The 15,096-nt window shown below is 42.6% G+C and overlaps 2 protein-coding genes across 2 annotated transcripts in view; one reads left to right on the forward strand and one right to left on the reverse strand.

Moving 5' to 3' along the window:
* LOC146679773 (protein NLRC3-like) overlaps positions 1 to 2,169 on the forward strand; it is a gene marked incomplete at its 5' end in the record, with an annotated part of 15,434 nt that extends 13,265 nt beyond the window's left edge. Inside the window, one exon of the mRNA XM_085450430.1 lies at positions 35 to 2,169. Within this exon, the coding sequence (XP_085306556.1) occupies positions 35 to 570 (536 nt within the window). The remainder of the gene's footprint in view (positions 1 to 34) is intronic.
* Positions 2,170 to 9,383: 7,214 nt separating this feature from the next.
* LOC146679774 (E3 SUMO-protein ligase ZBED1-like) lies at positions 9,384 to 11,003 on the reverse strand. Its single transcript, XM_085450309.1, has 2 exons — positions 10,501 to 11,003; positions 9,384 to 10,283 (listed from the first exon to the last, which is right to left on the reverse strand). The coding sequence occupies exons 1-2, from the start codon at positions 11,001 to 11,003 to the stop codon at positions 9,746 to 9,748; spliced, it is 1,041 nt and encodes a 346-aa protein (XP_085306435.1). The 3' UTR covers positions 9,384 to 9,745.
* Between the last annotated feature and the right edge of the window lie 4,093 nt (positions 11,004 to 15,096).

Here is a 15,096-nt window from a genome sequence, read left to right on the forward strand (position 1 = left end):
ACTGCAGCTGGATTGTGTTTGTTCTCTCCATCAGATTCCTGTCAACTCACAATCGACACAAACACAGTGAACACAAACCTCCAACTGTCTGACAACAACAGGAAGGTGACACGTGTGGAGGAGGTTCAGTCATATCCTGATCATCCAGACAGATTTGATGTTTATCCTCAGCTGCTGTGTAGAAATGGTCTGACTGGTCGCTGTTACTGGGAGGTCGAGTGGAGAGGAGGCGTTTATATATCAGTGAGTTACAGAAGCATCAGAAGGAAAGGAGGCAGTGCTGACTGTTGGTTTGGATACAATGATCAGTCCTGGAGTCTGATCTGCTCTGATGATGGTCCTCAGTCTGTCAGGCACAATAAAATAAAAACATCCATCTCCTCCTCCTCCTCCTCCTCTGTCTCTCACAGAGCAGCAGTGTATGTGGACTGTCCTGCTGGCACTCTGTCCTTCTACAGAGTCTCCTCTGACACTCTGATCCACCTCCACACCTTCAACACCACATTCACTCAAACTCTTTATCCTGGGTTTAGTGTCTGGTCTCCTGGTGGCTCAGTGTCCCTGTGCTGAGTGGAGTGTAAAGAGTGTCTCCTGTTACAGAAACACTCTGACTGTTGAACAGATAGTTCAGTCTGTACATGTCTGTCTCTTTCACTCACAAACACGTTTTCAGATTCATGGATTCAATCAGTTGATGTTTGAAACTCTTCTAAATGATTCCTTGTAAACTTCTTCAGTCACAAACAAACAGGAAGTGATGTCACATGTGTTCCTGTCCACACAGCAGAATGAGTCTATTGCTGACAGTGATGTACAAACAGAGTGAGCATTTCTGAGGCCCAAAATAAACTGAGTAGTTCACTGAATGAACAATGGACTGTGAGCTCAGTTCCTTCATCATTAGTATGGATTATATATGTATATGTATTATATTAGTATCATATATATCAGGTGCTGCTGCTTTCAGTCATTGTGCAAATGTGCTGTTTGTAAGCTTGTAAAGCTGCAGTCAGCTGAGACTGAAGAAGTCACCTGATCAGTGAGCAAACGTTTCTGAAAACGTCCAGATGAACAGAATCAACCTTTTGGGATCAGCCAGCAATGCAGCATCATTGTTGTTCAGCTTCAGAGGTTTGCAGGAATGAACTGATGACCAGAAACAGCTGCAAAGTCCAAGAAAATACCAGCTGGAGTTCAGCTGCATTTGAAGAAGTCAAAGAAAAGTAAGGATGGCAAAGGGCGACGTTTTCTTCCAAAGAGCTGCAAACATGGTCGACGCCTCATTAGAAGAATCATCTGGACATTTGTGAGGAACTCTAACCAAGAAAGCAACGTCACACAGATCCAACAGACAGTTTCCATGACTGCAAGTGTTGAGTGGAAAAATGCTACATTGCATTATTGCATCCTCTCACCACAGGAGGCGCTGTTGGCACCACTGATTGCTGATCAGCTGTTCTCTGATGATCTGATTGATACTGTGAATAACGGGACTCACTGAACTCTGTGACACAGTGAAGATTACAGAGTTTAACTTCACCCTTTAAGACTGACCACAGAACCAAGTCCGCCAGAGCTTTTGTTATATTTTTACATGCTGTGGAGCCATTTGTGGGAGCATTTCAAGTTGCTATACATCAATACAACTGTTATAGCCCTAATTTTAATAATATGTATGCATTAAGTCCATAGTAACTACATAAACTGCAAAAAAACCTCTGCTCATCCATCTCTGTGTGTATCAGGATACATTTGGTTCATAATACACAGAAAAATCAGAGTTATTACCTGTAATAAATGTGAAAGATTCCTGCAGTGATAACCAGGCAGGACTGAAACACATCCAAGCTGTCACCACGGTAACAGCACCGTCCATCCACAGGTGAGGGGAGGAGCAAAAAGAGGGACTTTGACCATTTTATACTAAAAACACTCAACTAATGTTTCTAATATGAAACAAATAAGCCCACATTAATGTGAGCGTTTATTAAATAATAATAATGATGATTTCCTCCTGATCTCATTTCCACAGCAGAGAAAACTGTGGTGTATATTGAGGTGGAGGGTGTGGTCTGTGGCTCAGGTGTAGAGTGAGGGTGGGGTGCACCACAGCAGCATGCTGGGACTGCTGAGGGTGGAGGAGGGAGTGATGATGACATCAGAGCTGCAGCACAGAGACCAGTGAACACACAGTCTGTTCATCTTTGCATAGATACAATATACAGCACAATATTGAATGACAGACACGCTGTGGGAGCTTCCACAGATACACTGACGTCAGCATCCAGAGTCCTCCTGCTGCTCCCCCCTCAGAGCCCCGTGATCAGCACCAACACATTCAGTTAGATGACAGAGTCCAGCTGCAGCTAGAATCAGCTCCCCTCTGTGAACAACAGCACAGCGTCAGTGTTTCACACTCAGTGAAAGGAGGAAACAGCAGAAGAACACCATGTGTGCTACGTTTCCCAGGACACACTACAAACTGCACAAATACAGAGCAGCACGTGGAAGGACCTGGAGCTGCATTTACAGAGCTGCAGACAGCGTGATGTCCTGTATGGACAGGTGGAAGGAACCAAGTCCTCAGCTGGAACACTCGTGTTTGTCCACAGACAGGAAACACAGCAGGAAACTTCCTCACAGAAGTGCAGCTCATGGATAACACACTTCCTGTCAGTCAGAATGAGGCTGCAGCCAAACACAGAAAGGTGTTTTTGTCCAGATGAGCCCAGAGAAGAAACACGAGTGTTCACAGACATCAGAAGCTCAGAGAGGTGAAACATGAGGTTGGAGTCCTCGTCAGCATCCAGAAGAGCTGCTGTGAAACCCTGAGTACTCATGACAGACTCTGATGGCACAAACACATCATGATTCAAACAGAAAGACAAACATGGAGCTCCTGATCCTCCTGCATGAGAACAAGCTGACATGAGCGCTGTGTCTGAGAGTGTCTCCCTGTCACAGTGACAATAACACAGCTGCTGCTCACAGTCATTAAACTGACCTGAGGTCAGCTGTGCTCCTTACATATGAACCATGTGACCTCACATCAGTGCTGTGGATGACTGTAGTCATAGAAGAGTAGAGCTGTAGCAGGTGGTGTGAGGAGGAGGTGGTGTATTCTAGTTAACGCAGTACTGAAACACTCCAGCAGAGGGCGCTGTTAAGTCCTTATTGTAACACAGTTACTGTGTGCAGTTAGACTTCATACATAATCTGCACTTATTTCCATCAGACATGCTGTCAGTAAATGATTGGTTTCTATTGATTCTACTTCCTGTTGACTCGTTGTGTGTGTGTAACTGCACTGGTCTGTTATATGTGTGAAGTGTGTGCTTCTCTTCAGCATCATCTTTGTCACTGCTGATTCCTTTGTGTCATCATGTGTTGAGAAGAGAGAACAGTTATAACGGAGGAGCAAAAGGAAGCCCTGAAATCTGCATCAACAAGGAAGTGTTGGCTCACCAGTGATCCCAGCAGAGCCACTGGTTTGGCTCCAGTTGTTCTAGATTCAATGATGTTGTTGCTACAGATACATGTCAGCATCTTTATTGAATTTAATATGAAGCAGAAATGGTGTCATTAGGAGAAGAAGAGGAGAACAAGTCCGGCGAGGAGGCAGCAGCTCTTAAAGATGAAACAGCAGCTCAGCCCTGAGCTCAGAGAGCTGCACATGAAAAAGCTCCTCAAGCAGATCCTGTCAGAGGTTTGTCATCAACAGGAGGAACTGTTCACATCATAGGATGAAGATGCTGTCAGCTGGATGAAGAAGGTTATTTAATGCAAACGTTCACACTGAAGTCAAATTGTTGTCGTGTTGAACAGATTCATGTACTGATCGTCTCCAGAATGTTAGAAGAGCTTCAATGAATCATTAGAAACAACTTACAGCTGCACAGCTGTGTCAAACACATCTGTGTGTCATTGTGGGATTGTTGTGTTTCTACATGTGACACACGTCTAAAACATGCACACAATCTGAACACAAACAGGGACTCATGTGTTCCCACAGCCAGATGCTGAGAGCCATTTCCTTGTAGTCCTGTGTCTACATACATGAACCATTAGATGTTATTGGAATGATTGTCAGCTCTGATAGTTTCATGTGTGTTTAGCTGGACGCTGTTTGATCCTCGACATGTTTAAAGGTGTCCAGTCCTGAGACACTGGGGCTGGAAACAGCTGTGATGTCATTGGACTGTCACACAGACAGAAGTGCATGAAGTGAGCAGCCGAGGAGCCGCTGATGTTTTGGATTCAACAGCATTTGAAAGGTCGACACAGACACATTTGCACACAGAAAGCTGAATCTGTCATATGCCACAGTGAACTCACTGTTCAGTGTTTTTCAGGAAGCTTCTTAACTGCCTCTGCTGCCAAACAAGCAGCTGATGTCCTTGAGAAGAAGCTGAAGAAGTCTTCAACAACAAATACAGGAAGTGGACTTTCAAATACTAGATTCACTTTAGACTCACAGAGAAATGACTCAACCAGCTGTGTTTGACTCTATGAAAGGTCAGTGTGTGTCTGCACACAGACTGTTGTGTTGGACTGTTATTCAGTTGTCTGCTGAATGTTTTCAAATGTCTGCATCTCAGCTGTGATGAGGCTGGGGGTCACGGGAGGCCACCGTAGCAGCCTCTTCAACATCATGACATCATCATAAATGCTGCTGGACTGTCTGATGGGCTGACGGTGAAAAAGCCGTCGGGAAGGAAACAGAAGACATTTCAGAGGCTGCAGCAGATTTCTTTGATTCGGGGCCTTTTTCAGCTTTATTGGACAGAGCAGTGAAGATAAGTGACAGCAAAGCAGAGAGAAAGGGGGCGTGGCCCGGGTCAAAGCCAGGCCAGCTGCTCTCCACCTCGTGGTCACCTGCTCATCCTAGTGAGCTCCACCAGCAGCCCTTTCACACACTTTACACTGTCAAACACTGTGTGTGGACCTCAGCTAACAACAGGCTACATTTAAGTCTGGACTACATGCTTTTATATTGTTTTTATTCCATCAGCAGCTCAACATCATGAGCAGCTTTGACATAAAGACATCAAACTCAAGCTGACTTTAAACTACTTTTAATACAGGGGCTCAAAAACAACAACATCTTTATTATATATCAGGACACAAAGTCATTTCATCTCAAAGGGAAACAGCTTTATTTGGAATAACCAGCACTATCAACTGGTTTGGGATCTCCACCAGTTTCATGTCTTTGCAGCTTCTCCAACAAAGTTCCTGTAAAATCAGCATGTTTGTCTTTATTGGTTTGATAGTGATTGATTATTCAGTCCCAATCTGCTGTCATCTAAAGAACAAAATGATGTTTCTATGAGTCACAAAGCTCCAGATGTTGTCGGCTTCACAAAGAAAACAAAGAACTTAAACACAAAGTGTTTGGAGCCAAAATGTTCCCAAGCTGCTCTTTTTGAAATGGCAGAGGTACAGTGGTGTCTAACAGCACACTGTGGAAGGCAAACATGTTATTGTTGGATGAAACTTCATGAATCCTTTGTAGATTTGAGCTGTTGGAGCCTTTCTTTTCTCTTCAGGTGTACAGATGCTGAGGAGGCAGGTGAAGCAGGTGGAGCTGTTGTGATGCTGGCAGAGGGTGTGTCTTAGTAACTCTGTGAGGCAGAACTGGATCCAACATTGTGGATGTGTTGATGTTGGAGCCATTAAGAGTCTCTGGCCACACTGTAGGATTTCCCTTTGATCCACTGTGGGGGCATTTTGGAGTCTGTCAGTGAAACTCTTCATGTTTGTGTTTGACTCCAGTTTATAGAAACAGAGAAATGTGTCATGCTTTTGTTCGGCCTCCACAAATACACACATTTGTTCATTGGTTGGACTTTTTGGAAGGAGACACATTGAAAACCATGTTAATAAGATCTTGTTGTTTCCTGTGGATCCGACACAGAGAGTGGACTTCAGACAGAAAGCGTGGAAGAGATTTTAGAGGCCGTGTGTGGCAACAGGAAGTTTCTGTGTGTTTGCTGATCTTACATGTGGAAAACAACACGTGATGTTTGTGAAGTCCTACAATGATCATTGTTCTCACAGCATTTTGAGTGGGAACAGTTCAAACTGGGAGTAGTGGGAGTTATTTACTGATTGAAACAAGCTGAATGTTTCTGTGACGATGAAGATCAGCAGCTCAGCTGATCAATGAACTGACATCTATCAGTCGTTTCATGAGATGAAGTCATCAGCAGACATTTGTTCTGACTGTGTGATGAATGTCAGAACGTCAGGGCTCTGCTTTAGTCACTGCTTGATGATCATTGGCTCATTGTTGAATCCAGGGCCCAGTCTGACCTCTGACCTTTGCTGCAGGTCTTCTGTGTTATCTCCACTTTCATGTCTGATCTTCTGCTGTATCGTCCAAAATAAACATCTGGATCATTTCCAACACTTCAGCAGATCTTTAGTTTGGGCAGTGCAGCACAGAATAACACATATTGTACTATACTGCCCACTTCCTGATCTTATTGGATCTGTGTGTGAGGTTGGTGAAGGAAACACATGTTTACTGAGTGAGTCGCTGCCATTAGGAACTAGTTTTTATATCACAGCCTGGAAATCACACAGGACCATTTCTGCAAGTGAAAAGTCGTCATTGGAGGAAAATCATTGTGTAGTTTGTGCGACTGAAGAATTGTCCCAACTACATGTGCTGCTGACCCTTGACCTTTTCTTTAGGTGCACAGAGGAGTCTGTGGGAACATCCAGAACTGAGGCATCTTGTGTACAAACGTGTTCAGACCAGATGTCAAATGATGTCAGATGTCATCCGTGAATGGATGCAACTGTGGATCGTTCCAATAAAATGAGACAGTTTTGTAAGTACAAGCCCACTACAACCCATCATCAACATTTTAAATTACATTATACATCTTCACTGATATAAAGCACCACTATTTTAACCTGATTCACTTTTTCCACCCTAACAGTTCATTCCTCAAATCAAACAAGATATTTGACCCTAAAAAAATGCATCAACAAATAATTTTGTAATAAAATATTTATTCTTCAACTTTTACAAGTGAAATCAAACAAGTGTGTTTAAGAGTGAAACCAGAGTGGAAGCTGCTCATACAGAGTCCAACCCAGGCTAAAGTAAGCTGAGTAGAGCAGCACCATCAAAGTGTCGGCTCTCTGAACACGGTGCAAGATCGCCATCTGCAGGACTAAACTAGTTTTTCTCGCCCTCCTCGTCAACATCAAGATGATGTCATCGTACAGCAACTGATTCCCTGTCCGTCTGGAACAAAGCATTTACATTAAAAAAGACATTTACAGAAAATACAAACACCAACAACACATCTCATCATCACATGATATTTTATTATTTATTATATTATGTATTTTTATTGTACCATCAACATCAACAAATACCAGCATATTTTCTTTGAGATTGAGTAGAGTGGACCTTTCCCTTGGTTCACTTCCTGCTCGCAGCATCAGCTGACCTCTGACTTCCTGGTTAAGGTCTCTCAGCGTTGACTGGAATATCAAATCGGACTCACACCATGTTCTTGTAATGTGGTCATGTCTGTCCGCTGTTTGAAGAGCATCTCTGGCCTAAACACAATAGGAAGAACAACAACACGGCTAAAAAAAACAACACATTTCCATATTAGATGAAGGGCACCGTAACTGGAAATGGTAACATTCATCTGATGCTGCTTTGGATTTATCTTCTGTTTTAGATCAACTTTGATCACTTCGAGCCATCTTAAGTCCGTTTGTTCTTCTCACTAACATCTCGTATGATTTCAGATCCCTGCTGTTCCCCAGCTGCCCTGTAGGTTTGTGCTTTGACCTCCAGAGGGCGACAAATCAGCACAGACAGAGAGCTCCATTCAAACTTTGCTGCCATCAGGAATAATTCTTCAAATATAATCATCAGTGTTTGAGCAGTTATAATATCAGGGACAATCTAGACATGTGTGACAATACTGAACATGTCACATGACACACCTCAAACATCATGTGATCCACTCTCAGTCTGCACTTTCATTCATGACTTCAACAGGTTGAAATGAGCTTTGAAGAAACATTCAGTGAAATAAATCTTTCATGGATTCATGTGAGCAGCAGATGAACTTTACAAAGAATCAGTGGATTTATCTTCTGTTTTAGATCAACTTTGATCACTTCGAGCCATCTTAAGTCCGTTTGTTCTTCTCACTCACTAACGTCTCGTATGATTTCAGATCCCTGCTGTTCCCCAGCTGCCCTGTAGGTGGCCTCAGTGTGTCTCACACCATTTACAGATGATTACAGGTCGTTTACAGTTCAAACAGGTCCAACATAAGAAATATGTAGAAAATATCCTGCTATAACAGTTTGGGTCAAAGTGCAGATGTTCCAGATGTTCTGAGTCTGTCTGTGTTTCATGTTAACATGTAGATGTTGGACCAAAGTGAAGCTTCTTGATGTGACAGCAGGAATGTGAAGTGTAACTCTGAGCTGTAGGAAATGAAACTAAACGGACTTTTTCTCCTTTATTTATAGGAAAGTGTAGGAGAGCAACAGATGAACAAGCGTTACTGTAACAGGAAACATCAGAGGACCTTTATGTTCATCATCATCACTGTTTCCTTGTTCTGTCACAAACACACAACACTTCCTGCTCTCTCTCTGATGGATCTGATTGGCTGTTTCATTCCCAGGAGGTCAGGGCGTCACACAAACAGCTTTAACTGCACAACGACACACTTTAAATCATCTGCAGACAAACCTGTGTGTTTGATTTATGAAGAAATAATAAAGACGTGTGTACAGCTGTCCATGAAGCAGCTTCTCACACAAACTCTGACACTTCAGCCACTTTAATTCCTGCAAAGCTGCGTAACAAAGAGCTGTGACTGCTATGAGCTGCTGATGATGACTGCATGAAGCTCTCAGCTGAAGCTTCTTTCATTTATTTTAATGTTAATGTCGCCTTTTTAAGTCTGTGTGAGGATTTTAATGACACACATTAAAGGAGCTTCTTTGATTAGAACCAAATTCATGTTGATTTTCAGCCTGAAATGATAAAAACTTTAATAATTCTGTTTATAATCATCAACCTGGAGACTAATGAAAAGTATAATAGTGAAAAAAAGCCTTTATTATTTGAGTAATGCCTGAATCTGCTCAGAGACGGAGACAACACAGAGGTGTTGATGACAGTTTGACATTAACTGAATTAAAAACTAGGGCTGTCAAATGATTAAAATTTTTAATCAGATTAATCACAGCCTAAAAATTAATTAATCATGATTAATTGCAACTCGAAATATGACCAAAATGTGTGCAAACATACGGACAGATAGCGGATTTTTACACACTTGTTAGTGTTATTTATTATTAATTGTGAGTACAAACAGTACAAGCAGAACAGGGCTTCAAATAATTGTGAGGGATTTTTACTGAATGTTTTCCACCCGTTTAAATCTAGCACATTGTTTTATCCATATACATCTTCAAGTTCACAGAACATAGGCCTAATTCAACAGGCAAAATAGAAAAAATCTCCAATCATCCTTTTGGGTAAGGTAGATTAGTGCAAAAAAATATGAACAACAGTGAAAAGTATTGTTTAAATCACATTCAACCATAGAACAAGCTCTAAACACACGGTCCTCTGGTCTACTCATCCTTCAGCCAGTTGCTGAGACAAACCAACTTGTCCACGTTCTCTGAGTGCAGAGCAGACCTCTTCTTGTTCACAATGTGCCCTGCTACAGAGAACAGCCTCTCACAGGGCACTGTGGAGGCAGGAGTGGCCAGGTATCTGCGAGCAAGGCGGGCCAGCTGGCTGTGGGCTCCTGCATGAGCTGCCCACCACTGTAAGGGTGAGTAGAGCAGTGCAGGGCTCTGCTCTGTAGCGCTGTATGGCTCTGTCCTGCTGTACCTCCTCCTCTGACTCAGAGTCAGAGTCCATCTGCACCAGGCTCAGCCTCTTCTTGGCTGGACCTTCTTCTGCAGTGTGTGATCTTCTAGGAGAGTCTTCATGCAGCATGCCTGCCAGTGTGATCCACACTGCTTCTCTGTCAGTCTTGGGCACACTGCGTAGGTCTTTAAAACGTGGGTCCAGTGCAGTTGCGATCTGGAGCCATGCATAGTTGGTATGTTCCTGGCGGGAAGCAAGGTCTTCCTTAAACTTCTCTTTAAACCTCACCACATATGCAGGGTCCTCATCAGTTACTTCCATGACACGGCGCAGGTGGCAGAAGGCTGGTAGAACTACAGAGCAGGAGACGTAGGCCTCTCCTCCCAGCAGTTCAGTCACATATCTGCAGTGGAATACACACACACACACACACACACACACACACACACACACACACACACACACACACACACACACACACACACAGATAAGACAGCAAATTAAAAAAAGCTTTTTATTACTAGGTATTAAGACATTTTCATAATAACAAAACTGATTTAAGATGTATGTTTGATACATTTAATCTAAACCTACAATTATGGTCACAATGACAGGCTCACCTGCAGGGCTCTAGAAGTGTCTCCAGTCTCTGGAGTTTGTCCCACTCTGGAGGCGTCAGGAGGACAAGTTTATGCTTTTGTTTATCCAGAGTCGCGGTTACTGCAGTTTGGTTGCGGATCAAGCGCTTCACCATCTCCAGCGTGGAGTTCCAGCGCGTAGGCACGTCCTGGGCCAACGGCTCCTGCTTGCGCCCCAGTGACACCTGCTCTGCGTTCAGCTCTGCTGTGTTTGCTGGGCTGTGCTTAAAATGGCCAACAATTTTGCGGCATTTGGCCAGCGCAGTGACAAAGCCACTGTCTGCGAGACTCACTGTGATGCATCTCTGTAGAATGTGCGCGGTACACGGCATGTGATTGAATGGCATGATGCGAGCCGCAGCGATCATATTGCGCGCACTGTCCGTGCCTACTGTTGTCACCTTCTCCTCAATTCTCCACCTGCGAGCAACAGTCTGGAACTGCTCTGCACAAGCCTCCGCAAAGTGCCGCTCTTCCGTTTTCATTATAGTCAGCGCAAAGGATGTCAGACCCCAGGCTTCAGTGATTAAATGCGCAGTAACTCCCAGGTAATTGTTATTACTCAATGATGTCCAGTGGTCTCCTGTCAGAGCCACGCATTCTGTGTGAACTAAAGCCTCTTCTTTTTTCTTTTTCTCCGTTTCATACAGTTCGTGGATTCGAATTGTTATTGTGCTTCTCGCTGGGGGCTTGTAGGACGCGTCCTGAGATGCAACCTTTAAAACATCCGCAAAGCCCTTGTCCTCCACAATGCTTAGTGGTCTACAGTCCTTTGCTATCCATTTGGCTATATTGTCGGTCAGTTTGTCCAAAGAAGACTTACCGAGTGGCCTGCGTTCACTAAGAGTGGTCTGACGCAGGCCGGGTGAAACTGCTGCCCCGACAAACGCGTGTTTGGCATTAAGGTGGTATTTTAAGGTCGAATTTGAAAGGTGAAATTGAAACTCTTTACTACAGTGAGTGCAAATTACAACGCGTTTGTTTATTGTCCCATCTATGTTCTTCTTGTATTTAAATTCCCCATCCAGAAGGCCATCCTGTTCCTGCTTCTCCATTTTCAGTGGCGCGGTAAACAAATCAAGTGGAATTATGGGAGCGACTTTTTTTTTTTTTTTATCTGCGTGTTGCGCTAAATAGTTAAATATTCTAACGTAATTAATTCCAAAATTTAATTATCGCAATTAACGCGTTAATTTCGACAGCTATATTAAAAACAAAGTGCTCTTATTGTGAAAATCTGCCTCCTACTTCTTTAAATCATTTGTATGTATTTTTTAACCTCACAGTGAAACATTGAGGCATTAATCTGACACAGTTTGATCAGCAGCTGTGTTTTCACTGACGTTTCACTTTGATTTGTTCAGACTGAGCAGAGAGGATCGGCTCTCTGTGTGCGCACTGCTGAGAAACACAAGCTCATTTCTGCTGTTTCATGAAAAGTGTTATGGAGGAACAAGAAGTTCAGCCTCTAAACTCTCAGCGTGAGGACTGAGTGAAGAGTTTCAGAGCAGAGAGTTTTGGCTCACAGCTTTTAGCGTCTACACAAAGAGACGATTACGCACTTGATCTGAGAACATCTCCACCTCCTACAAACAAACTCTCCTACGAGCAGCTGTCACAACCACAACAGGCAGAAGACTGGATTTCTTCAGGTCAGATTTACTGCAGTTTGCATAAATTGTGTGTCACAGACATTGTAGTTCACATTTGTGTGACTCGTTTAAATCTTCTCCTCCTGAAAGTGAAACTCTTACAAACACATCAGGCCACAACCTGCTGCAGGTTGTGCAGCAGGTTGTGGACATCGATTCATTAATGTTGAATTCTCTGCAGCTGCTCTGTTGCCATGTTGTTGCAGTACCGTATTTTCACGACCATAAGGCGCACTTAAAAGTCTTAGATTTTCTTCAAAAAGTACGGCGCGCCCTATAGCGCAGTGCCCCCTATGTGTTGTAAGGAGGACGTAGTAGAGAACACCATGAGAACGTTAAAGGGTGAAGTGTGGGCGTTGATCGTATATACCGGGACAATCGCACATACGTGTATAAAAGAACAGGTATGTGCGTTATGCAGGACATCGTTGTTTTAACAACCCTGAAAATGGCAAAGAGACACGCTTACGAAGCACAGTTTAAACTGAAGGCCATCAGCTACGCGGAGGAACATGGAAATCGAGCAGCGGCGAGAGAATTTAAGGTTAATTTAATGAATCGATGGTTCGCAAGTGGAGGAAGCTGGAAAACAAGCTCCGACAGGTCAAGAATACGCAGCTGAGTTTCCGCGGACATAAGGCGATTGATAGAGGATTTTTATGAAATACAATATAATCAAGTGTGTTTTATTTTCTAGTGTTCATATATTTTCACATAACCAAGCCTATTGTTAAACAAAACACAATGCATTCCTTACTTCAGTGTTTGAGATGTTTGACAAGACAGGATATACATGCATTCTTTACTTCAGTGTCTGTGATGTCAGATAAGCATGAATACTGCTGTGTCGTTATTTTTCAGTTTGTGTGCAGAGGTTAGATAGCTAAGACAATGCCTGAGCTCTCCCCTTTCCATTAAAATAGGAAGTGCTATGTAATCCATTTTGAACTATAAATAAAGCAAGCAGCCTGTACTCGTTGTGTCTGTCTTCTCAGAGGCATTCACCCGTGTACACGTTCTTAAACTCTGAGTCGGTCTGCAGTGTCTTATTTCTCTTACTTGTGAACAGATGTCTAAACCCCTGACATTTAATTGGTCCTTCGTAGCCGGATAACTAACTGTTATTTTTAACGTCTAGTTGTCCACAGACGGTTTTCATCGGATTCTGACGTCGTGTTGCCTGCGCTGGAAAAAATCTGTGCACAGTAAAAAGGAAAATCCGGGAGCGTGAATTCGATCTCTGGTCAGCGAGGCCCCACGACGCCAGGACCAGATGTGCCGGATCCAAAACGCAGCGCCACAGTAAGGTGAATATGAAACACTGCATTCCATCTAGCGCTAAAATACGTTGATATTGAGATTTTCCTTTAAAATAGTGTGTAAACCTGGTTAGCGCCGACAGATCTCAATCCAGAAGGGATTTAAGAGACAACAGGCAAGAGCGAAATTCTAGAAATCGCTATTAAAAGTTCCGGTTGCTTTGGGAAAGCAGCTGTAACGGAACAGTTAGAAGGTTGCACAATAAAAATACGGAAAGTCTCAATAAAAATTATAAAAGCGCGCTCTGTTTGTGTTAACAAAGAGAAGTGAGTTGTCATTTACGACCCAATACGCGGTCGAACCCTTCTCAAGCTGTTTTCCTGTGTACACTCACGAACTGGCTGGAGTGGGAAACTAAGGTTGTGCGTCATCACGTAAAATCAATAACCGCTTTCTCAAATAGTGAGAAAGTAGAAGCCTGTTATTGATCACCTGCCCGCTCCTTTGTGCCAGAGAAGGTGTCACAGTTCTGACGTAATTAGTTTAAAATGGGTAACTCTAAAACTAAAGTAAAATTAACAGCAGATGAAGAGTGGTTAGAAAAAAACTGTTCAAATGCAGGAATAATCAGTGCAAAAAGGTGGAGAAATACAAAATAAAATATATTGTCCAGCTTGGCAAGGCAAATGCACCCCTGATTTAATAAATGCTTTAAAAACCGCTTTGCAAAAAGAGCTATATGTGGAAAAAAGTCAGAAGAAAAAAGCAAAACGTCTAGCAGAATGGCATCTTTTCAAAGTGATGATGACAGACGTAGAAGACGTGGAGAGGAAGGAAGTGAAACAGATGAAGCGGAAGTTTACAATATAGAACAACTGCTGCTAGGGTCAGAAGCCAAACCAACAGTTGTAGTATATGTGAAAGGTGTGCCGTTAAAAAAAAATGTTTTGAGACACAGGAGCTTGTAAAACTGTTTTAACTGTAGAAGTCCCAAATGTAACATTTTCAAAAAACACTATAATTGTGAAATCAGCCTCAGGACATGTGACAAAACAGCATCTAACCGATCCCCTTTTTATGTCACATAGAGATAGTGGCCGTGGCTGCAAAAATCAGTGCATTTATGACCCATCATGCCCAGATTGTATGAAATAAATAAAAGGAAATCATTCATATGAAGACCTTTTCTAAAAAAAAAAAAAAAAAAAGAGAGAGATGCATAAGGTAGATTAAGGCTGTGTCATTGTACAGCCAAGGAAAGTGTGTGAAAAGATAAATGTTTCCATCCTGGAGGTGGGTGAGACTGCAGCTCATTCACGTCCTTGATGGATACAAAATAAAATATAATAATAAACTACTTGGTTCGACATGCAACAGAGAGAATGCATGTGACTGAAGGTTGGATCTGAGATGAGGCAAACAGAAGACCAGTCTAAAAGTGGGCACAAACCTGTTCAGAGAAAGAGCAGATTGTACAGATTGGATGAACTATAAATTATCTGTTTGCTGAGTAAGATGATCCTAACTATTGTCTCAGTAGTAGTATAGTGATATACACTAGTAAAATATTGTAATATACTATTGTTACTATATAGAGAGAAAAAGATGATGATATTAATAATGATATAAAATTAATATTGACAAGAAGTATCCTAGTCAGTATGAT

The sequence above is a fragment of the Copadichromis virginalis genome, unplaced genomic scaffold (assembly GCF_057382275.1).
Source record: "Copadichromis virginalis isolate Kocher_CV1m ecotype Utaka unplaced genomic scaffold, C_Virginalis_male_GT1.1 unmapped_scaffold_1, whole genome shotgun sequence".
Taxonomy (NCBI): domain Eukaryota; kingdom Metazoa; phylum Chordata; class Actinopteri; order Cichliformes; family Cichlidae; genus Copadichromis; species Copadichromis virginalis.

Coding starts and splice junctions, on each gene's coding strand:
- LOC146679774 (XM_085450309.1), bottom strand. CDS start 11,003: ATGAAAACGGAAGAGCGGCACTTTGCGGAGGCTTGTGCAGAGCAGTTC. Junction 10,284..10,500: donor ACACTTCTAGAGCCCTGCAG/GTGAGCCTGTCA, acceptor ATTCCACTGCAG/ATATGTGACTGAACTGCTGG.